This window comes from Bactrocera dorsalis, chromosome 3 (genome assembly GCF_023373825.1).
Source record: "Bactrocera dorsalis isolate Fly_Bdor chromosome 3, ASM2337382v1, whole genome shotgun sequence".
Classification (NCBI taxonomy): domain Eukaryota; kingdom Metazoa; phylum Arthropoda; class Insecta; order Diptera; family Tephritidae; genus Bactrocera; species Bactrocera dorsalis.
Window position 1 is genome coordinate 90,454,465 of NC_064305.1, and position 22,750 is coordinate 90,477,214.

At 40.1% G+C, this 22,750-nt stretch overlaps 2 protein-coding genes across 3 annotated transcripts in view; one reads left to right on the forward strand and one right to left on the reverse strand.

Annotated features, from left to right (window-relative positions):
- The window catches only part of LOC105225445 (zwei Ig domain protein zig-8), a 169,695-nt gene that overhangs the window by 56,244 nt on the left and 90,701 nt on the right, over positions 1-22,750 (reverse strand). Inside the window, exon 2 of the mRNA XM_049452603.1 lies at positions 20,662-20,819. Within this exon, the coding sequence (XP_049308560.1) occupies positions 20,662-20,819 (158 nt within the window). The remainder of the gene's footprint in view (positions 1-20,661; positions 20,820-22,750) is intronic.
- Positions 2,399-13,889, forward strand: LOC105225444 (uncharacterized). 2 transcript variants are annotated; one of them, XR_007422335.1, is made up of 8 exons: positions 2,399-2,678; positions 3,013-3,640; positions 4,574-4,708; positions 9,704-9,767; positions 10,028-10,183; positions 10,256-10,317; positions 12,838-13,602; positions 13,660-13,887. XR_007422335.1 is itself a non-coding variant. In XM_049452601.1 (7 exons), the coding sequence occupies exons 1-7, from the start codon at positions 2,624-2,626 to the stop codon at positions 13,358-13,360; spliced, it is 1,623 nt and encodes a 540-aa protein (XP_049308558.1). In that variant the 5' UTR covers positions 2,399-2,623; the 3' UTR covers positions 13,361-13,889. The 2 variants fall into 2 exon arrangements, 1 of the variants encoding a protein (XP_049308558.1); XM_049452601.1 differs by having other exon boundaries at positions 12,838-13,889.

A 22,750-nucleotide genomic window follows, 5' to 3' on the forward strand; every position in this document is an offset into this window, starting at 1 on the left:
TTTAAGTATTTATGTATATACGGAAAAGAACTGGAGTAATAAGCTCTGAAGTCCATTGAGAGACTTTATTATTCTTTAAAACTTAAACGCTCCACTTTGAAACTATCATTAGTAGAGAATGAAAAGCACGAAATCACAAGAGGAGCTCCTTTCTTTTACTTAAATAATAGCGTTCAAAATATTACAGTTTGAAGACCGAGTCGTCTTCTTAAAGGTATGACTGTCATTATCTCTTGATGGAGTTCCAATCCCTCTGTCGATTATTCACTCTCTCTCTCTCTCATTTTTTCTTAATCAAAAAAGTGATTATCTCTAATATGTGTAAAGAAATCCGAATTCCTTGAAATACAAGACAGAACAACTCTTGCCAACATGTGCTACTTCGGACTAAGTAGGTAATTGAGAAGTAAAGTCCTTTCTCGAGGAACAAAGACCAAACTCCACAAGTCACACATCATCCCCGTCCATCTATATGGTGTAGAGGCTTGGACAAAGACAACATCTGACTAGTCGGCGTTAGGAGTGTTCGAAAGAAAGGTTTTGCGGAAGATTTGTGGTCCTTATCGCATTGGCAACAGCGAGTACCGTAGTCATAACCATGAGCTGTACGAGATTTACGACGTCATTGACATAGTCCAACGATATAAAAGACAACGGTTTCGCTAGTCATGTCATCCGAATGAATGAAAACACTCCAGATCTGAGAGTATTCGAAGCACTAATCACCGGGGAAGCAGATGAAGTGGAAGACTTTCACTCCGTTGGAGAGACCAAATGGAAAGGGGTCTGGGTACACTTAGCATATCCAATTGGCGACTGGCTCGCTGTTGTTCACTCGGCTATAACCGCGTAAGCGATCAAGACGATGAGGAACAAATTCATATTTACACAGACGGTTGGACGGATAGACGAAAGCTGATCATTTATAGGGTCTGTGAGGTTTCCTTCTAGGTATTACAAACATCGTGGCAAACTTAGGTTATAATTGGGTATAGAATTGTTTTAAGTTTAAATGGTTGCCAACGGCACAAAGTTAGCATCCACATAGGGAACTTATGGAGGGATTGTCCATTCAATGTTTTTGTATACTGTGTATGACTTTCTTAACTCGACGTAAACGGTACAAAAGTGAGCGAGAAGGATAGCGAGCAAATGCTTAAAAGTGCTTTGGTACTTCCTCTCAAGCGCCTTTGCGGTCGGAGCGAAAATTGAACGATTATTGTGATGTATTTAAGGCGATAGTAACTTCGGTTTGTTGTAAATGGCAGTACGAGGTAGAAAGCAAAATGGTAGGTACCTAAAAATAGACTTTATTTAAGGTAAGTCACCCAGTAGGGAAATTTTAAACGAGAGAGAAAATAAAAAATGTTGATGAGTAGTACTCCATTTCCTTTTTATCTATAATATAAAATGTCAGGAGAGAAAAAAAGAAGGAATTAATATATAGTAAGAATAATTGGTTTTTATTTTCTTATTTTATTAACGAATTATACCACAAAGAGGAACTTTAAACAGAGAATCCGACTCTCTTCCTGCTTTTCGATTTTCCTACAGGGTCACCACAAGATATTTTGTATGCATTTGCTATCGCTTTGCGGAAAACTTTGCGAATTCCTAGCCCCAGGCACCGGTTTGGCCGCTGGTTTTCACGCACGCTTATTGTACAATACTTTTGTGGCCGGAAATGGTACAACTTTGGCTTCCTGTTGGCTTTGATTTATCGCTCGGTGAGTTTTGCTTATACACCAAATAAAACAAACACACACACAACCAAATAAGCTGTACTATTAGGAATGTGCACCCTGTATACACACAGACACAAAGAGACATGCATGAAATCCGCTTCGGATTTTGTTGATCGGAAGTTTGCTTTCAACAACAAAAACTTCAAAAACGAAAAGCCTGCGAATTTGTAAATAGCCGTACGTGGCCGAGTGTGGCCGATGGTGTACGTGCCTGTGTTGGTGCTATTCTGTGGCGCGCTGACCGGAAACTTATTAGAAACTCGTTTGCTTAAATCAAAGCTAAAGTGTGCCAGAAAACTGTGAATTGTGTACATAAATTTGCTCTTTACCGTTATGCTTCAATATCTATGTATGTTAGTGTGTTTGGCTTTGGATTTGAATGGCTTCATTTCGTTTATTACGTGACTGGTGCTGTGATTTATTTGAATGGAATTCCAGTCCATTCAGAAATGCTAGTTTTCCGTGTTTAACGGTGTATTATAAATTTAAACTCGACAACGAAATGAAATTAAGAATTTGAGTAACACAAGGGTAGAAGTGTGGAAGAAGCAAAGCTTCAGTTTAAATTCGAGGATTTTCGCAGTATACAACTCTCGATCCGTAAGAAACGTGCTCACGATTGGCTTATTCATACACTACAAACGATTTAATCGAAAAGTTTATGAACTTTGCAATTTAAGTTAAAACTGAAGGGAATAAATAAAAGAAAAAAGCATAAACAAAAAGTATTGTGACTGAATAGTAAATTTGAAGCAAAATTGTTCGTAAATTAGCTAAGAAAATCATATAAAAATCACATACGAACTGGAAGCGTTCCATCTGCTGCGTGCAACAAACGAAAGCGGATAACAAGATCAAGCCAAAAGGAATAGAGGAGAATGGATGCGGAGAACACTAAAGAAGTCAACGACAACAGGGGCACCACTCATGATGGTAAGGGGCACCAGGAAGGTTGCGATATGCACATAAGGATGACAGAAGCGCCTTAATGCAGCTTCCAGCTCGCCATGTGCACTCATATAAATGCTTTTAAGCTGGTTCAAGGAAACTCAATAAGAGCTGCGATGTTGACATACGTCGAAACGGCAGCATGAGTTCCATGTTGTATGAGTGGAAAGCACTTATAATTACTTTAATTAGCTGCCGCACATGTCGTTCAACAGAAATGACCCACGAGTGGGACAAACGGACAGCAGGACTTTCAAATTTAATGCTTTTAATTTAATATTCCTTCAGTTGGCTCACACACTGTCCCTCTTTACTTTAGTGCCTGCGAATGCGAAGAAGCAGCTGAACCTACAAAGACTCGCCGTGCTAGCAGCCGAAGCCGCCGCCAGATTTAAAGCGATGCCGGACATGAGCAAGGACACCAAACCTACCTTCACAACGACAACAACAACAGCACCCATTGAGCTCGTAACAATAGCCAAACAGACAGCCTTAAATCTGCTCGGTCGCGAGTGTAGCGATAAACCGCTTAGCCAGAAGTCTGATGACTCCGACTGTACGCTACAGTCCGACCAATCGGAAAATAATGCAATGAAGACACTCGCTTTACCAGCGACAGATGAGAAATCATTTGCCGGCGATCAGACACTCGACCGCATACTGCTGGCGCACTCGGAGCAAACGATAACGACGGCGCATGTGGAGCTCGACTGCAACTCGAGCCAGCGTACTGCACATGAGCTGGTGCTGCAGGCCGGTAGCGGCTGCATCAAGCAGATGAGCTTAACGGCACTTCGGGATGGCGCCATTATGCCAGGTGCGGAAGGCAGTGAGCCAGCAGCGGTTGGCAATGCAGAAGGCGCGCCACAGACTACACCCACAGGTTCCGTGCGCTCGATCGGCTCGCTCGTCTGCCGCATTTGTCATAACTCCGAAGATCCCGAGAGGTGAGAGCTTGTAAAATGTAATAAAATACTTCTTCACGAGAAGAGATGTGTACGAGATATTTTTACACCAGTTGACACGTTTCTAACGAATACAGAAAGCTGTATTTTGACAAGTAGACACTCAGTACCAAAATTTATCATAGAAATATCTCATTGCTGTAGGTGAATATGACTCCGTGATTTCGATATTTTTGATACTGTTAGAGTCTTTAGCATACTAGAGTGTTTATTATTGTGGAAAGGTAAGGATAATGTCTGCTATCAGCGAGCAGGGTTCCAGAATTTTAGTGACTTTGTCGAGAGAGTCCAATTGGATAACATCCTTATGGTTTTAGTGACCATTAAGTAAAGTCTGGTAGTTCGAAACATTTTGTGAGGAAGTCTTGGACTTATGGTAATACTCGCAGATTTTTATAGTTTGATTAGAAATACGAAAAGACTTTTTCGACTACCAAATATTTGTCCAATTTTAAAGCGCAGGCTTTAAATTCATTACAGAAGTGGAAGTACACGGTTAACGGCCTTAAGCGCTCAGACAACAGAGACACGGCAAAATTTTTTAAAAATTTTGAAAATTCATGAAATATTAAGCGCTTGGTTAAAGTAACCGAAACTGTCACTCGCACTATTTGCCATATTTTGTTATTTAATTAAATTTGCATAAAGTGGCAATAATTAGTTGTTTATTTTTTTTTTTCGTTTTTTGTACTTGTTGTTGCTTCTAAAAATGTATTCAAAATTAAATTTCCACAAAGTGCACACGACTGCAACCGGCAGCGCCTGCAGCGCGTGTTATCTCTGTGCCGGCGAGCGTTTATCAGCGATTTTTAATCAAACAGCATTAACGCATATTTACAACAAATACAAAAAACACACATGCAAATATATTAATTTATGTGAATGCAATTTAATTTGAAATATTTCTATGCGCAGATTAGTTTCGCCGTGTTTGTGCAAGGGATCGCTGACATATGTGCACATCCACTGCCTGGAGCGCTGGATTAGCACCTCGAGGAGCACCGTCTGCGAGCTTTGCCAGTTCCAGTACAATACCGTGCAGACGCTGAGGTGAGTGTATGAAAAGAAGGGGGTACGGGGGATGTGCAATTTGCGCGCTGTTTATCTTTGCATATCGGTTCGGTAATTGGAAAATATTTGCGCTAATTAATGAATCGCGATTACAACAGCTGGTGAATTCAGTGAATTCCACTGGGAGCAACGCGATTGTAAAGAATCCAAATATTCACTCTTACACAAATATTGACAATGGCAACTAAGTAATTAAAACATAATTCTATTTGCATTTTGTCGCATGCGGAATTATGAAAATATGCGCGCTGAACAGGAGCGTTCGATTCGGCAGCTGGTTAAAGGTGGGAATACCACGCTCTAGAACCTGGGGATGGCATATTATTGGAAAATATGTTTTTGATATGCGATTTAGTGCATACTCGTATTCAACTCATATGCTCTAGATCAAATTTAAGCCGGAGTAGTCCATTTACCTGTGGGCGCAAACTCAGTAGGAACAATATTTTTTTTCCGAGATTGGAACAAACTTTTTACACCTTGAACAAGGGATATTAAGTTTGGTGCGGTGTTTGTAACATGCAGAAGGAAAAGTAGATCCTTGAGCAGCTATACAGCGATCCCAGCGTGCGAACCAAGTCATTTCTGGAACTTCGACTGTGATGTCCGCGAGTACCCTTGTTTTTATGTCCGTAGTCCGTAATTTAGGAAACAGATCAATATGAAGTGTTGTCGGGTGAATTAGGCCTATGTTACAACACGGCGATCCCTTTAAAGGCCAAATACTGGGACACGCTGAGGGCGGTGTGGCACGGCGCGTTGTCGTGATGAAGGATCCAGTTACGAGTGTTGTCTGGGCGCACCCTGTTGACTCGTTTTCGCAATCTTTCGAGTACTTGGCAATAGAAGACTTGATTCACAGTTTTCCCCGGTGGAACGAATTCTTTGTGGACGATTCCACGGCTATCAAAAAAGGCAATAATCATCGTTTTCACCTTCGACTTGCTCATGCGAGCTTTTTTCGGACGGGGGGCGCGCTCTTTATGCCATCGAAACACCTGGGCACGACTAAGAACACTATCACCACACACTCTTACAATCTTAGCATACGTTTCCGAAGCTGTTTCGCCCAATCTGGCGCAAAATTTCATCGCGACGCGTTGCTCTTGATTTCGTTGTTCCATTTTCGTGATGAGCACTGCAAACACACGTCTACTCAACTTGACGCAGCAGGCGAACTAAACAAGCTAGAGCGATAGTACATCTATCAATGGAGAGATCAGAGATGCCGGAAAAAGAAAAAGAGAATTTCAAGGTCTCAGGTTTACCACAAGTGCGGCAATAGAATCAGCCTCATTACTTAATTGTCAAACCTCGGATTTCTGCTTAAAACTATCTCACATTCATAATACAAAAAAAATATTACTATCTATAGTACGTATGATCGAAGGACTAGATAGAATCTGATTTTGGACAAAATGTTGGGTTCCTAAAAAAGTTTTTATTTTGTGAAAAGCAAATTCACTTCAGAGTAGTTTAATAAATAGAGATTAATATTACATAGCTAATTCCTTCGCTCATAACCTGACAAGTTATTCTAGAAAGATTGTGTGAAAACATCAGACGATTGGTCCAGACGTTTCGGATTCGGATCCATTTCACTAAAAAAACAATACTTACAAATACACTACTATCTTCGTAACTAAATACCCGATCAAATTCAACTTTTCTAATAGTATTCTCAAATGTGTGAGTTCTCGATATATGTGCAAAAAAATTGACTTTTTTACAATTCACAAGAAGTTATCACCCTTTAAAACAACAAGTTAGAGAACCAGAAAGATATATATACGGTATGTATATATGAAAACAAGACGAAAGAGGCGATTCAAACAGGGAGCACAATAACAGAAACTGCGTAAAAAGTAAAATAAAAGTCGAAACAAAGTACCGTTGTAAGCGCGGCTGTGCGGATTTTTTGCGTTGCCTGCCGTGAAATTGAAAACATGCAAGTGAACATTCCTAAATGCTTTCTCAGCTGGTTTTACAGCCTCCTGCTACGCTTCATCATACATCAGGGCGTAGGCTGCGACGCATTGACGCGCTATCCATGCCGCTACAAATCCGGTCGAACGCAAAAACAGCGCCAAGAGCAGCAACAATGCTTCGGTCAACATTAAACAGCGCCGAGGCGTGCGTCCTTTCACTTGTCCCGTGAAGCTTTGCATGCGGATAATACCCTATCATGGCAACGTGTGGTGCTTCGCAATGTCTGCTGTTGTTGCTGGTTTCTTATTTTTCGCATTTTCATTTTCATTGTAGTCACATTCGAAAGTGGTGGTTTTGAGAGTGTGTGTGTGTGTGTGTGTGTGTGTGGCGCGGCATAATGTTAAAAGCGCGCGCGAGATGCCATTTCCCTTTAAATTAAACCCGTAAATGGCATTTAGGACGCGAGTGTTGCCAACATCGAAGTGGCATAGGGCGTGTGTGGTGCCGCAGCTGTAACAAAACAAGTGAAAAATCCAAAACACAGCAACAATGTGCGCTTTATTTCAGGCACTCGGGCATGCGTCTAACATCGTCTAACACGCATTTGGGCCGAATGAGGGGGCGTTGCCAGCCCAAACAATCAGCCAGCGTCTGCTGCTCATTGAAGCGTTGTTGGATTGTTTGTGTTCGGGTTTCCACACATATATCCCAGCAGTAGCGGGGTTACATATGAGTGCCCTACTAAATGTATCGCTAATCGCCACCACTCTCCCCTCCCCTGGCATAACAGCCCCAACGGAGCATTTAGCCGGACGAGTGGCTGTTGAAAACGGGTATAGCGAAAGTAACGGTGTCAAATGAGCTGAAAAATTGTATTCCGCAACCACATATGCTCTATGTGTACGAGTGTGTGTGTGTGCAAATAAATTGTAGCACATGTTGGCTTTTATTGTTAGCCAAATTTGTTGTTGCTCTGCTTAGTCATACAAAATGATCCACAATCGACCAAATATGTGTGGAACAAGCAAATTCGGCAGCTTTATACGCTCGATTTGTGGTTCACATTAGGAATACCGATTGCTCAGCGAGGCGCGGACTGTCAGTGCACACTTTGATTTGCAAAGTCATAACTTATCAAGTTAACCGCGAACCAATGCAAGCGGAGAGCGGAGTGTGTGTGTTGTGTGGAATATTGAGTTTACGCATATGTACTTATGCCAGGGTGATTCTAAAAAGCGGGAATGTAATAATATTTCCTCAACACTAGTATTTTTGGCGATGATTGGGGTGCGTGCCAGCCTGCCTCGTGGCTTTTTGAAGAAAGAAGTCCAAAAAATGCTAAATTTGCTTTTCAAAGAACCAACCTAACTTATGTTTCTATAGGTTATATAATGGCAAATGTTACTTTACTGTTATAATTTTAAGAACTTCTGGATACACATGCACACGTATGTATGTGGCTCCAACGCATGATTATTGCTCTTTTGAGTATACAGCTTTTTGGTTTTACTTCTGCCCCATTTTATATGTGTTGGTTTACTACATCATATTCCAACCGCATATATGCACAGCTGAGAAAGATTTTCTCTCCTACAAAACTTGCTTATGTACTTCAAACTTGTTCTGAAACGGAACATTGTTTTGCTTTCACAAATATGTATGTTCCTTGATTATATTTTTAAAACATTTTATTAATAAGTTCAAGCTAGATTATTTGATTTCTCATAAAAAAATATTTATATTTTTATAGGGTTCTTTTTTACACAAAATCTAATTTAAATAGAAAAAAAATAATTTAAATAAATATTTATAGTTATAAAGTTATATAAAGCACCCAATACACTACACCAGCATACTTGTGCAATCAGAAAAATATTAAAAACGTTTTGGTTTTGCTTCAGCAGATGGTGCAATCACACCACAAGTACATACACGATCAATCAGCTGGTCGCTTAAAGGCCATTATATGAAATAGGGACAACCTCAAATCATATCCATGCTGAAATTGTTTTTCTCGTCAACAGTCGTTATGCAACAAATGCATAATTCAGTGTGTGCTTAGCGCTAAGTAGCATTTATTAGCGACATCTACCGGAGTATACAGTATAACTGAGCTCTTTACCTTAGCTATTAAAAAGCATCGGCCTTTATTTGTCATCAATCTAGATAAAGCAGTATAGATTTTACTCGTTTTACTTGTCGTATTTTCCAAGCAAATTTGTGGTTTCAAGACGTTCTCAAAAATTGGGATAATCTAGACCCACAACCTTGCGGATTTTGGGAAATGATTTGAGCTTCTATTCATACAAAATAAGTCTCACTCAAGAACTGAACCCATTAAACCACCATAAACGTCGTCAATTTGTAGATTTTGCCTTGAAACAATTTCACTTTCTTCTGATTGGTGCGGTAAATAAAGGAAACTTCTGATTTTGTTGCAAAAAAATCAAAATTATTCATAAGCTACCATTACATTCACCTAAATTGACAGTTTGATGTAGTTTTGGTGACACTGTCGATGGAGAGCAGTATTGATCGATGATAACCAACTTTTTATGGCCACAATTGGAAGACGTTGATGTTGACAACATCTGGTTCCAAAAAGGTAGCTCCGTCTTTTTATACGTTTGCACGTGCAAAAACCGAATTATGGCGAGAAAAGTTTGGAGAGTTGTCTCTGTGAAGTTGTGATTTAACACCATTAGACTACTTCTTGTGGGGTTATTTGAGGTCACTGGTCTTTAGCAATAAACCAGTCGTTCTTTAAGTTTTAAAAGGCAATATTGAACATAAGACTTGATTTAGAAAGAAGAGTACTCGAAAATTGGATTCATAGAATTTTTTCGAGCAAAATAAGTCGTGGAGGCCATTTGAATGACGCTATATTCAGAACTTAATTGTATCGCTTGTACTTCAATGTAAATAAAAATCATTTGGATTTTCTTATTAATTAGTGCATTTTTTTTTTAAGAAATCATATCACTCTTATTGGAAAACCCTGTAAAGAATTTTTTCGGTTTATATTCATTAAAATTTTTATTACAGATACACGTGCTTTCAATCGCTGCGAATGTGGTATTCCCGCTCAATGAGCCGTCGCGCATTGCAGGTGAGTATGAATGCACAGCAGGAATGAATCAATTATCATCGATTTTTTTAACGCAAGCAGAAATGTAAATTGAGCATAAACAGCGAACTTTTTCTGATCTTATTGTACATATCTTAAATACCCATATTCTATATATGAAGTATATATATATATTTGTCCCATATAAATAAATACATATTTATATACAAATAGATAGAATAAAGAAAACCCTTCATTTCAGCATCGATTTTCATTCTCACTCGCTATGCTTTTCCTTACAGGAGGATTGCCAAATGTTCTCGCTGCTCACGCTGGTCGCCTTCGGCATAATCGGAACTCTGCTCGTTGGCATACAATACTATTTCTTGCAGGGGCAATCCTGGCTTTTGAGTCGCATGTGGACCAAAGGCTGGCTGATATTCTTCCTATTCACCACGGTATGTTGAATAAATGTTTAGAAGTTATCGTAAAGTCGAAAGAAATCAAGTAATATTTTTTATTTGTTTCAGCTGACGATTTACTTCATAAATATTTACATGATCCTCAAGTCGCAGTTGAGCCCCTGGTACATGTAAGTGCGAAAACGACAGACAAAAATATTAATTAGTGCAAGTATGCGGTGAACTTCTCGAGCAGCCAAGGCAACGGATACACATACTGCCATAATAACGATGGTTTTATCGGATTTTTTTTTAATTTATTTTTTTTTTATCTTCCTCTTTGTGTTGCTGCAGCATTGGTTCCACTATCCATTCTCAAACACAACACTCTCATTGCAGAGTTCAGTTGCCAGTTCCACGAATTGATTTGTGTTATTTATTTTGGACGCTTGCAACGCGATAACAGCACAGATTACAAGCTGCAGCCAGCGCGTGTCAATGCAGCGTATGCAAACAAAAACAAATAAAGTCAGAAACAAAAACACACTCTATCGAAATTGCAGAGATAAGCACGAATGAGAGTCAAATAGTCAAGCTGCCGAATGAAGAGGATTAACTGTGAAGCGTGGCAAACACTGTTGACTGATTTTTGTTAGCGTTTTTGTTGTTCGCTGCTTTAAAAGCTCCCAATTGGCTTTGAAGTTGGTTGTTGGTGCATTCGGGAGGGTGCGGTGTGCTCCAGCTTGCGTATGTCCCATCCGACAGCAGTTATGGTCTCTGGTGGCAAGTAAATCTCACTAAGAGTAGAAACATATAAATATATATATGTATGCATACATGTGCGTGCACTTACAGCAGCTTGTTTCAGTTTTTATTGCCAAAAAGTTGCAGACAACAAGACTACATGCCCTCATGCAGTAACAACAATGTTGTCACCGCTAACTGTACTCATATGTACAACGTTTTTTCCATGCACCCGTCCTCGTATTCATTTTCCATCTCCGACATACCGTTATAATTTGTATGCAAACTCAATTAGTTGCAAGCTGCGAAATCATTTCCACGTCTCCCTGGCGACCATAAACATTTCACATGTTGGGCTTTTATTGTTTTTTTCTGAGAGTGTGTGTGTCCCTACCAGGGTTGGCGCTTCGACAAGCTTCTTCAGAGTGAGTTTTATTAGTTTCATGACTCTTTGCTGCAAATTTACGAACTTCATTTAATTGGATATAAGCACCCAACAAAAGCAATTTCATATTTTCCGATTCATGCCCCATTCCCTTAAATAAGTATAAGAGCATCAAAGAATTTCATTACATAAATCCTCTCGAACTGTATTTTCCACGAATTCGAACAAAACTCGGCTGGTAAGTATGGCAAAGTGTACTGATTTCACAGATTTCTTTCACAAATACGACGCGTGAGGTTTTCCAGGAAAAGTTCAGCCAGTTTTCTATTTTGGAAACACATACAAGCACTGCTATTGGATTTTAATACCAGAGTCTCATACACGATAAATGTCTGAGCTTCTGCAAATAAAATCTTTGTGTCTTTCTGAAAGCAATGATTCTAAAAATTGTTAATACGATATGTCTTTTAAAAGTGAAATTATTTGGAACTTCACAACAAACAGCTTTCAAAGCCCTTTACTACACGTTTTTTGGCTTTTTACAAGAAATTTTCTTTTTATGAAACTAAGTCCTGTCTGCTACTCATTATGGCAGCTGACAAGAAGATGTTTGTAGATATTAAAGTCGTTCAGCATTCAGACTGATCCATAAACAAGTTTTGTACTCCAAACTCTAGAACACAAGCTTAGTCAAGTTTAACTATCCTCACTTCTGAAATATTGGGTAGTCGAAAAAGTCGTTTCGTATTTTCGTACCGCATGAATTGTCTGTGAAAAATTTAATGAACCGAACTAACATGGCTCCGAACTGATCAAAGGAAAATGCTTTGTCTTCCATCTGGACAACGCTAGATCACACACATCTTTGAAGACGCGGCAAAAACAGGGATAGATTGGTTGGAAACTTTTGATGCATCTACCATATACTTTGCACTATCGGACTGCCATTTGTTTCTGGTCAATGCAGAACTCCCTTATTGGAATAAAAGTTGGCTTCAAGGAAAGCCTGTGAAAATTACTCGTCCCAGTTTTTCGCCGAGAAAGCAGAAAAATTTTACACTGATGGAATAATGTCTCTAGTAGAAAAATGGCTAAAAGTGGTTGACCATGTACCATTTGGTTGATTATATTTCATTATAAATATAAAAAAAGTATTAGTTGAAGTTTGATTAAAAATACGAAAAGACTTTTTCGACTACCAAATGCTTCAGTTGAGTCAAAAGAAAGCTTAGATAATATCTTCAAAATTTAGACCACTTTTCCAATGTTAATATTTTCTCCATCTCACTCTTGACCCAATTCCTTTGCCAGCTAATTAAAGTGAAACATATATATTAAGTTCAGCCAGTGGCACTGATCATATTCGACACTTGCGGCCAAAGAACAGCTACTGCTACTTAGTATTATGCAATACCACTAAACACGAACTCATTTGGCACGCTCTACTTGCCATGGCTCTGGGCGAAAACATGGTCTTCTAATTATCGTAGCGGATATTAGGCATACGTCACATAAAATCCCACATCTGTCAAACCGTTAATGCACATTTTGCTCATTTCCTACACGTTTCTCTCAACTGCAGGTGGTGGCAATCAGCTCGTGACATCAAACTAATATTGGAAAACCGCAAACCCTTCCAATTTCGCCCGAATCGACGGCTGCAGAACCAACAGCTCGCACAGGAGCTCTCCGATATGGCTGACATGACACAGCAACAACAACAACAGGCATCAACAACTGCCATTGCACCGCAAGCTTCAGAAACGCACGCGCCGCAACAGCCCTACCACCCAAGCCCACCCATACCGCCAACCTTTGCTGCCATCAGCATACCACCGGTGCCCATCGCCAATGCACTGGAGAGCGCTGAGCTGCCCGCATCTCTAAGCGATATTGAGTTGCAACGCAGCGGCGACAATGGTAACTTTGGGGCTGACGATGTTGACACATTGAGTTGTTGCGGCAAAGCGCCGCGGGCAATGGCCAGCTGCAAGGGGGCGGCCGTGGCTGCAGCTGTGGCCTTCCACTGCAATAAACTGACAACGTCTGCCACAATTGAGATTCCGCTCGAAGGTTGCCTCTACGAATTCGAAACGATACTTTAGGTGCGTGATGGGAAAGTGACGAGCGGTCGGGGGAAGGAAGGCACATCATTGGCAGTTGGTTAATATCGGAGATCAGGCATTACGTGGCTTGTGGTGTGAAAGTTCGTGGTGAATATAGGTGAATTGTGCTTGGAGTGCTGCCCTCATAGCGCTTACGGAGTTTCATTTTCGTATTGATTCTGGCATTGATGGGTATTCCGACACTGAAGTGAAAACCGTGTATACATACTGAATAGACGAAGGTATTTGTGAGAATATAGAATATTTGGAAATTCAGATATTGGTATTTTTTCACGCAGAGACAAAAAGCAGTCCACGTTCACAAAAAAATTTGGATAAATTGAAAACAGGCGATTTGAGTTCGAGTTTAATGTCTCTTTCTATATCTAGCGTGTGTTTCTTGTAACATGTACATATGTATGTATGTCTGATACGTGTGTTCGTTTGTCTATAAAAATTATTGTGTTCAAATAAAGCTTTAAAATTTCATTGTTCAAAGAATTTGACGAATTTGAATTTAAGCCTTATTCTTAACCTTATTATCACTAAAAAAAATTACATATGATTTCCGCCAGAAAAAAAAAATAATAAAATTATAAATTATCGAAGAAATCGCCAGCTTAGACCATTTCACACATTTAATTATCATCTGATCAAATTTGACCCGGACTGACCCATTCAACTAACCGAATAAATAAACATTTTTTTCCCCAGCGAGATACCACTTTTTTCATGTTGATGTGAAGTTTGATATGCCAATTTATGTATTTGTGGCAACTGCTTGTTTATGACACGAAGAGGTGGCCTGGCGACTTCTACCATGAACAAAAATAGAACGAGTTTGCATGAAATTTTGTGTTTTTATGGAATCTTTACTAAAAAATCGTTTAAATTTTACAGAACATTTTTGAGGAAACTATATTATCACGAATTATCATTTGATCAAATTTGACCCGGGCCAGTCCATTTGAAATGATTACGTAAATCGAATCGATAAACATTTCCTAACGAGGTACAACTTTTTTTTTTATGTTAGTGTAAAGTTTGTGAATACGACGCGAAGAGTTGGTCTTTACAGTAGAATCAAGGCAATGAACTGGTTGAAAATGTCACAGAGGTATTTTGTGGAGTCTAACTTATCTCCACGTCAAGTAGTTGAGTGTAGATTGTGAAGACATCGAATCTTTGCCATCGATTTCTGTTAATGGCAATAACCTCGAAGAAGTTAAAGAAACAGTGCTTGAAACAATGCTTGGAATCAAAGAAATATCGAAGGATCTCAACATCTCTTGTGGAGCAATACATTTGGTTACTATTTTTAATATGTATGGAGGGTGTCTTTGCCAAACTGGTATCTAGAGATCTGAATATTTTGCAAAAACGACATCAAGTAGAGGTCGCTAAAGGATGCCTGACAAAATAGCTGGGGAACCTATATTGGTCAAACGCATCAATACTGGTAGGTTTATAAAAACGACGTCAAAACTTTGCAAAAATCTTTCGAATGCCACTCCAATATAAATCGAAATCTAAAAACATAAAATTCGAAGAGAACATTCAAAGGCATCTCAACGGAGGATTATAGTAAGTGTATGGACAATGGGTATATGTATGTAAGCATTGGCATGTTTGTATTGACTTAAAATTGAACTTATATGTATATATAAAAATATACTACTATGCCAGTACGAGTCAAATTTGATCAGATGTGTATAGCTTGGCGGACATTCTTATAGTTATAGTTAGATATAAAAATTCTCATAGACTTCGGAATCAAGGCGACGATGAGAAGAACTTGATCACCTGGCGGTTCGAATTGGAAAAAGTATTGCATTGGAACGAAGAAATTACGAACTTAAACGATTGGCAGGTTAATCAATAAATTTCAAGAACATCAAATATTATAATATTATGACATAATCATCTGTGCTGCGCTGGCATGACTTCTGCTTATATGGTTGCAGCCTGCTCAAGCGGTGTCTACTTCAATAAAGAAAGAAGAAGATTGCCGCCTGCTATGATATGTTATGACTTTGAAGTCTCGAAGTCTTCAATAGCGTATGAAATAAAAATATAAATCTTTCTGAAGATCTCTTTTTATTTCCTTTCTCCTGTCAATCTCTAATTGTCATCAAGTGCGCAGTTCTTTACAAATTTGACATCAGTTAAGGACACCCCAATGTAAATTAAGCAAAGCTATTGTTCATTATAGCTTCAAACTTCCCTTGGGGCAGTAAACCCCCGCTGCGAGCAAGCGAGACATGACGCGCCGCTGACAACTCGCCAATGTAACTGCCATTTTTCTTTATTTATTTCTTCTGTTTTGATAATAAATTTTCGAGTGAAAACTTAATTTATTGTCGAGCTTTTGTGCGCATGGAAAAAGTATCCAATTGCCGGCGTGGGAGTTGGTCAGCGGAGCGTTGCGCAACAACAAGTACAAAATAATAAAAAATATCAAATCAAAACAATTGAGTGTTACATAAACGGTATGTTGAGTGGGCTGGCAGCACTCGGGTGGGAGAATTCCGATTTTATTTACAGCTGGAGGCCACAAAAATGGTGATTATTAAATAAGGAATTGTGAAGTTAACGGTAATGTAATGGAACGCTTGTCGGCTGCAGGAAAGACGGATAAACGTGAAAGGAATGTAAATCTGGTGAAGTGAAAAAAGTAGCCAGTGCTCACTAATTAACTGCGAAAGTAGGAATGCGTTGGTAATAAATATTAGTAAAATAAGTAGTGTAGGTAATGGTCTCATAATGCTCAGCAAAAAGTAGAATATAAAGTAAATACTTCGATAACGATATTTATAGGGTTTGTCCAGAAAGTATAAGGACTGATTTTCTTCCGTCGCGACTGTACTTCGGAACGTAGACGCACCGATTGGAAGACGTTCCTAGTTAACGAACACGCGGCTGGTCAGTTTTCTCCGAGCACATGGAGAGTCAGGACAAGCATTTTTGCGCGACGTGTTTCTGTGAGTAGTGCAAGCCGAAAATGTAGCGTTCATTAGAAAAGAGGTACACGATTAAATTCTGTGTGAAACTCGGTAAATCTGCGACGAAGATCTTTAGTATGATCAAGAAGGCTTACACAGATGTTGTTTTAGCCAGAAGTGGTGTGTTTCGATAGAACCAGGCCTTTTTGGCAAGCATTTTGAGACGGCATAGAAGATCCAAGCAGTATGCAACTCGGCTCTAAAGGCTATTCCGGATCTTCTTCTGTCTTCCATAACGCCTTCAATGCTTGGAAATCGCGCTGGCAGCTCTGCATAGACGCAGTCAAACTTTGATGATTTCAAAATGCGCTGAAAACTCGTATTCTTCAGTCAAGAAATATTTCCAATAAATCGTCTATTAAGCACACAGTGACCAATAAACCAAAAACATAAGCCTCAGACATCAACTTCCAACAACGTGATCTGTGTTTGTCTTCCAATGACTAAAGAATCGCTGAATTTATTCACTAGAACCTCTTCTTCCCAGTTCATTATGAGTTTTTCGCGATAATCAGCAATCCATTAAATCAAATCCAATCTGAATTGCTTAATTGGTAAGTGTCATCGATAATCATCAATTCTGGGAAGCCATGAAAACTGGCGATTCATCAATTTGAAATTTTTAATTTGAAAATAATATCAAGAGATGGAAATATGTGAGCGTGAGAGCGAGCGCGTGCGGCTACTTTAAGCGGCTTTTCTACTTAAATTTAATCAAAGCTTTTTGTGAGCAGAAAATGTGTTGGTGTGTGTGTTTGTCGGATATGTATAGATTTCCATTTATTTTGCATGCCTGACATGTCCTTGACTTCACTGACGCCGGTGGCGCCGGTGTTGAAAGGGTGCAAGTTAAGCATCGCTCATGCATCACATTTGATTACGGCCCAGTCTTAATTTCTCAGCTTAAATCAACGTAATCCTTATCGCCACCGTCGCTTTCAATAGCACTTCAATCAATGTCCTGACTGCTTATCGCTTTTGCGTTCGGCTTATCCATTTGGCCTGTGCGCTTCGCTGCCTGTTTACACTTTTTCTGTTCTTCCTTACATTGTATTCGCACACATGCATGAATTTCTTATTTATATTTACGTTGGTCTGCTTCACTCGCTGGCCAACGCAATGGATGTTCGACATCATTACACTTTATCTTAGCCGGTCACGCATTTGGGCGCCACTGTCCACTCAAAGTGCGCCGTAAGCTGCGTAGATGTGTGTGTGATTTGAATAAGGCTTACACCTTAAAAGTGCGGCTAGTGAGTTCTTCAGCTGATGCTGTTTTTCGTAACGGTAATCGTCTCTCTCCCTTGGAGGCGCGCCTCGCACGGTTGGGCATATGCCTCATGTCGGGCCTCAAGGCTGCGCTAATATGTCAACATCACAAGCGCTTCATGCCGCCCTGAAATTCAACAACACCAGCACAAATTGCCACACACACAGGCACACACACACTTAAGTAACATCCGCTGTTGGGCCGCTCAATCTTCTATGCCTGTGTACGTCCGAATGGAGCGAAGCGAGAACGCTCTGGCAGCGCACGACAAATTGTCAACATGAAGATAAGGCAAAAACAACAAAAGTTCAGAAGAAACATTGGTTCAATTCATGTGAGCGTGTAACGGTAAAGCAGCCGGAGACAGCATGCCACTCGCTGTTGCCCATCTCTCACTCTCTCCTCCACCGGCTCACCCTTTATTTTCTTCGCCGTTTTGCGATTTATTTTGTGTTCGCCATGACCGGCAGCGATGTTCGAAATAACGACAGGATCGACAACAACCGCCCAAAATGACTAATTTATGAACCATCAATCACGTTGCATGCCATTTGCTATGCAGCAGACGCACGCGCGCACACTTACACGCACACACGCATGCTCATTTGCGTATATATCCTTCAGTAACATCCCCGCGGTCGCCGAACCAGTTTCAGACTACTCCGAAGTTAGGCTGGAAGGCAAGCTTAACTCGTCAGCTGATTTTCTCACTCAAACATTGACTTTCGCTTTACGAAGTCTTTTGGAGACAATGCTTCGTTGAATTATTGCTCAGCTCGTTCAGCCTCAAAAGCTGAGGAAGTAGACTCCTCAGGGCACAGAGCAGAGGCCAGAGCGATAAAAGAGCATCATATTCCTAAAGCGACAAAGCAACTACTCGGCATGGTACTAGTTGTAGACTAAACAGTAACTGACTGATTGGAACTTTTCCTGGATGAGGTCTACGTCTTCAAGTGCGTTCACATCTATCTATCTATGTATGTATGGCTTTGTATGTATGTATAACAGTGAATTTGTGAACGCATTTATTTTTAGCAACACGGACAAATTAACAGTTTTTTTTTTGTTGTTGCCTGGTGTTTTCTGTGTAAGAGCGTACCAGCAACCGGAATGTGATTTACAGCATCGTAGGCAAAACGTCCCGCACTTAAGATGTTTAAAAAGTCTGTTCTTTTTATCTTGGAAAATTAATAATGCAGACTTCGTCATCGCGTGAGTCTAAAGTGGGGTTGATTTATCGTGAGCCATGGATTTAGCGTTTCTACTTTGTCAAAGTGATTTTTTATGGTTGCTTTGAAGAAGCAGAGAAGAAAAGCAAGCGGTCGGGGTGCAACTTTTACGAGCTTGTCAGATCTAGAGCTGATAAGTGAGAGGCGAACAGTCTTTGCTGTGGAAATTTAAATAGTCTTTAAAGTGGAGCGTTTTATACCCAAAACCATAAAGATAATTGCTCTCTTTGAGAAGCTTGCGAAACTTTAAATTTTATGGGTAAGTAATGTTTATTATTATTCGAAAAACATTCTAATCTCTTCCAAATGTTGTACGCGGTTACGTTTCAGGTGATCCATCGATTGAGTCCGCTTTTCAACGACTCGTTCGAGCATTTCGGCTTTTTGTTTTGCTCCAAGGCCTAAATCGAGCGGGGATTGTCTGCATAGACTTTAGACTTTACATTTTCCCTCAGAAAAAGACCTAACGGTATAATAACATATTATCGTGGTTGCCAATCGACCGGCTCAAAGCGTGAAATTATCAGCTCACCGAAGTGTTTTTTCAATAAATCCATTGACTAATGCGATTTGTGGGAAGTGGCGCCGTCTTGTTGAAACCCAATGTCGCCGAGACCCCGAGCTTCAATTTCAGACATCATATGGTCGGTTTTAATGGCGCAATAACGGCCGCCATTGACGGTTACGTCCTCACCGTCATTATTTTTGAAGAAATATGAATCGATTTCACCGGCTCATAAATCACACTGAACTGTTGTTTTTTCCTGATGAAATGACAGCTTTTGAATCTGTTCAGATTTCTCTTTGTCCCAAATGCGGCAATCTTGTTTGTTTGTACACCCATTGAGCCAGAAAGGGGTCTCATCGCTGAACAAAATTTGGCTCGAAAACATTGAATCTTCTTGGAACCTTCCAAGAGCCCATAGAGCCAAGCGATGTCGGTGGGAAAATCGAACGGCTTCAGTTCCTGCACAAGCTGTATTTTGTAAGACTAGAATTTAAGTACTCGACTTAAATTGCACCAAGTGATTTCATACGTCAGTCGGAGTTGCAAAGAACGGCGCCGAATCGACTCCCCACGGTATTTGTATACACTATCAGCTACGGCTGCTATATTTTACTTAATGCGTGCTGGACGGGGTACATTTGGTGGAATATTACCCAACAATGAATGCTGGGTCTCAAGAGGAGTGATGGTGCTTCGAATAGTACGCTCAGTAGTTCAATTATCTCTACCATAAATTGAGCCAAGCGCGCAAAAGACCTTCTTTACTGAACGTGAATGTTTTTAATAAAGTTGAACGATTTTTAACTTTGTTCAGACGTTAGTCTTTCCATGATGAAATACTAAACAATACTGAATAGGAATAGCATGACAGCTTGACAGGATTCATATGTGATCTGTCAAAAAAAAGGCTGTATGAAAAAGCACTTTTCACCCATTATAGTCTTGTTATACTAGACTTGAAAAAAAGATATTTTGGACTAAACTTTTAATCTCCTTAAGACTGGAGTAAAATATCAGGTACTGGATAGATATTTTAATAGCCATAACTACAAATAGATAAAGGTATAAGATTGATCTGTTTTGATAGCTGAAGTAATGGCATTCACCTATATCCAAAACACGTGGAAACCACTTTCTTGCCACTTAGACCATTGGATTTGAAACTATATGCACTTTGCCTGCCGCAATCAAAAACTGTCAGCAATTCTGATATATTTACGAATAGAAAAAGCTATATAATAACATTTCATACAATTTCGAAATTAAGAAATGAAACTGGAAGAGTTACTTACATCCTTATCGCCTAAACGCTCAACGCGACAATGCAGGAAACCCGTCTGACCGACCGTCACCGTCAAGTTGCGCGGCACATCGAAGTCGAAGTAGGGCAGCAGGTTCGCTGGCGACACCGTCGTCGTTGAAGTTGTGGTCGAGTAGGAGCTCAACGACTCTGCAAAAACAAAGAAAAACATAAAAGTTATATAGAATGCTTTTATTCAAGCCGAGGTGTGACATTAAATCAGAGAAAATACGCTACTAAGGTTTGAGGTAAAACTTTGCACGTTCACCAGAGCATGACCACGCTTGTCAAACTCTTAGAAGACTGAGGTATTTTTCACAATTTTATTTTCATATGTTCGGGCTTATTCGTGAACAATATAGCAACAAAGTTTTATGTGCTTTTTATTGTTATTTATAATTTTATCTTTTCCTCACTTTTATTGCCTTTTATTTGGCGCCATGATTCATGCTAAGCCCGCGCCTTGCCACAAACGTGTCGACAGCCGCAGCGGACAAATCACCAAAATAAATAACGGAAATCATTATAAAGCCTTGACGAAAAAATCCTTTTTGCGCCGCAAGGCAGATTTGCTGTTTTACAAAGTGCCACAAAACAGTTAACTTGCCACATGCCACACATGCACATGTACAGCCCCAACCAAACTTTTCCTGCTTTGTGCAATTGAGAAAAAAGCTTGAGTGTTTTCAATTGCTTTGTTGACGGGAAGGATGTTTTTAATGCCGAAGTGTGCTGCCTTTGTTTGATTTCTTGTTATAATTTCATGCGGCTTTCTGTGTTTCGTTCCGTTTCTGCCCCCGCCCCGCTGCGTGAGTTGTTCGACAAGGCACGAACTCAGAAAGCCGCCGAAGCGGATACGCAATTGAATGGCAGATGAAGGCGGCTAGATAAGGAGACAACAAAAATACAAAACATTTAACGGTAAAGTGTGTGTATGTGTGCCTGAAATCGCTCTCGTTGTACGCTCACTAAACGCCGACTGCTTTGAGGTTGGAATTTTTTTAAATTTTTACGGATTTCCGTGGAAACGCGGAAAATATGTGTGCTTGACGAGCGTTGCTGTAGGCGATGAACATGCGCGCTGAAAGTTCCAGCATTGTTCTAGCGCAGCCACCCATCCACCCAGCTTGTTTCGCGTACCTTAATCCCAACAAATATTTTCCCTTATTTTGCAGTTTCCCTTACCCTTGCGCCACGTGCGGCTAAAAGGATTTCTAGTGGCAATCACCGTGAGTGATGAATTTACTAAATGCAATCTTGTATTCTTTGAAAACAACTACTATAAGGGGTATCGCGTGTGGTTCAAGTGTGTTTGTGTATGTGTGTGCGTGTGCTGAAAGTTTGTTGAACTCTTATCGGCGAACCCCTCAGTGAACTGAATAAAGAAAAGGAAAGTGTAAACTTATAAACGGCTGAACTTCGCTTGACAGCTAACTATATTTGTAAACGTACTAGGGTAGACCCTGAATTTTCCACTTTTCAAAATTTCATTGACTTCTACTCAATTGTATATGATCATCAGTGGAACATTGTGAACCCTGTCACTCTAAAAGTCCAAACCACATGCAGGGAGACCCCACAATCTGAGCCAATTATCATGGGATAAGCCTCCTCAACATCACACATGAGGTTCTATCGAGCGTATTGTGTGAAAGTTTAAAGCCCACCGTCAACAAACTGATTGAACTTTGTGCGGTGTTAGATACTCACCATGCGCCAAATCTTGGAAAAGACTCTTGAAAAGGAGACCGACGTTGAGCAATAACAAAAGCTCTGTCAGGTTCGGGAAGGCTTTCTCCAAACCAGTCGATACCAAAGGAGGCTTCAGACAAGGCGACTCCCTTTCATATGACTTCTTCAGTCTACTCTTGGAAAAAAGTAATTCAAGTTGCAGAACTAAACAGAGAAGCTGCAATCTTCTATAAGAGTGTACCACTGCTGGCGTACCACGATGACATCGGTATCATTGGCCTCAAAAACCGCGCCATTAGTTCTTCTTTCTCCAGAATGGGTAAAGAAGCGAAGCAAATGGGTCTGGCAGTGGACGAGGACAAGACGAAATATCTACTGTCATCAAACAA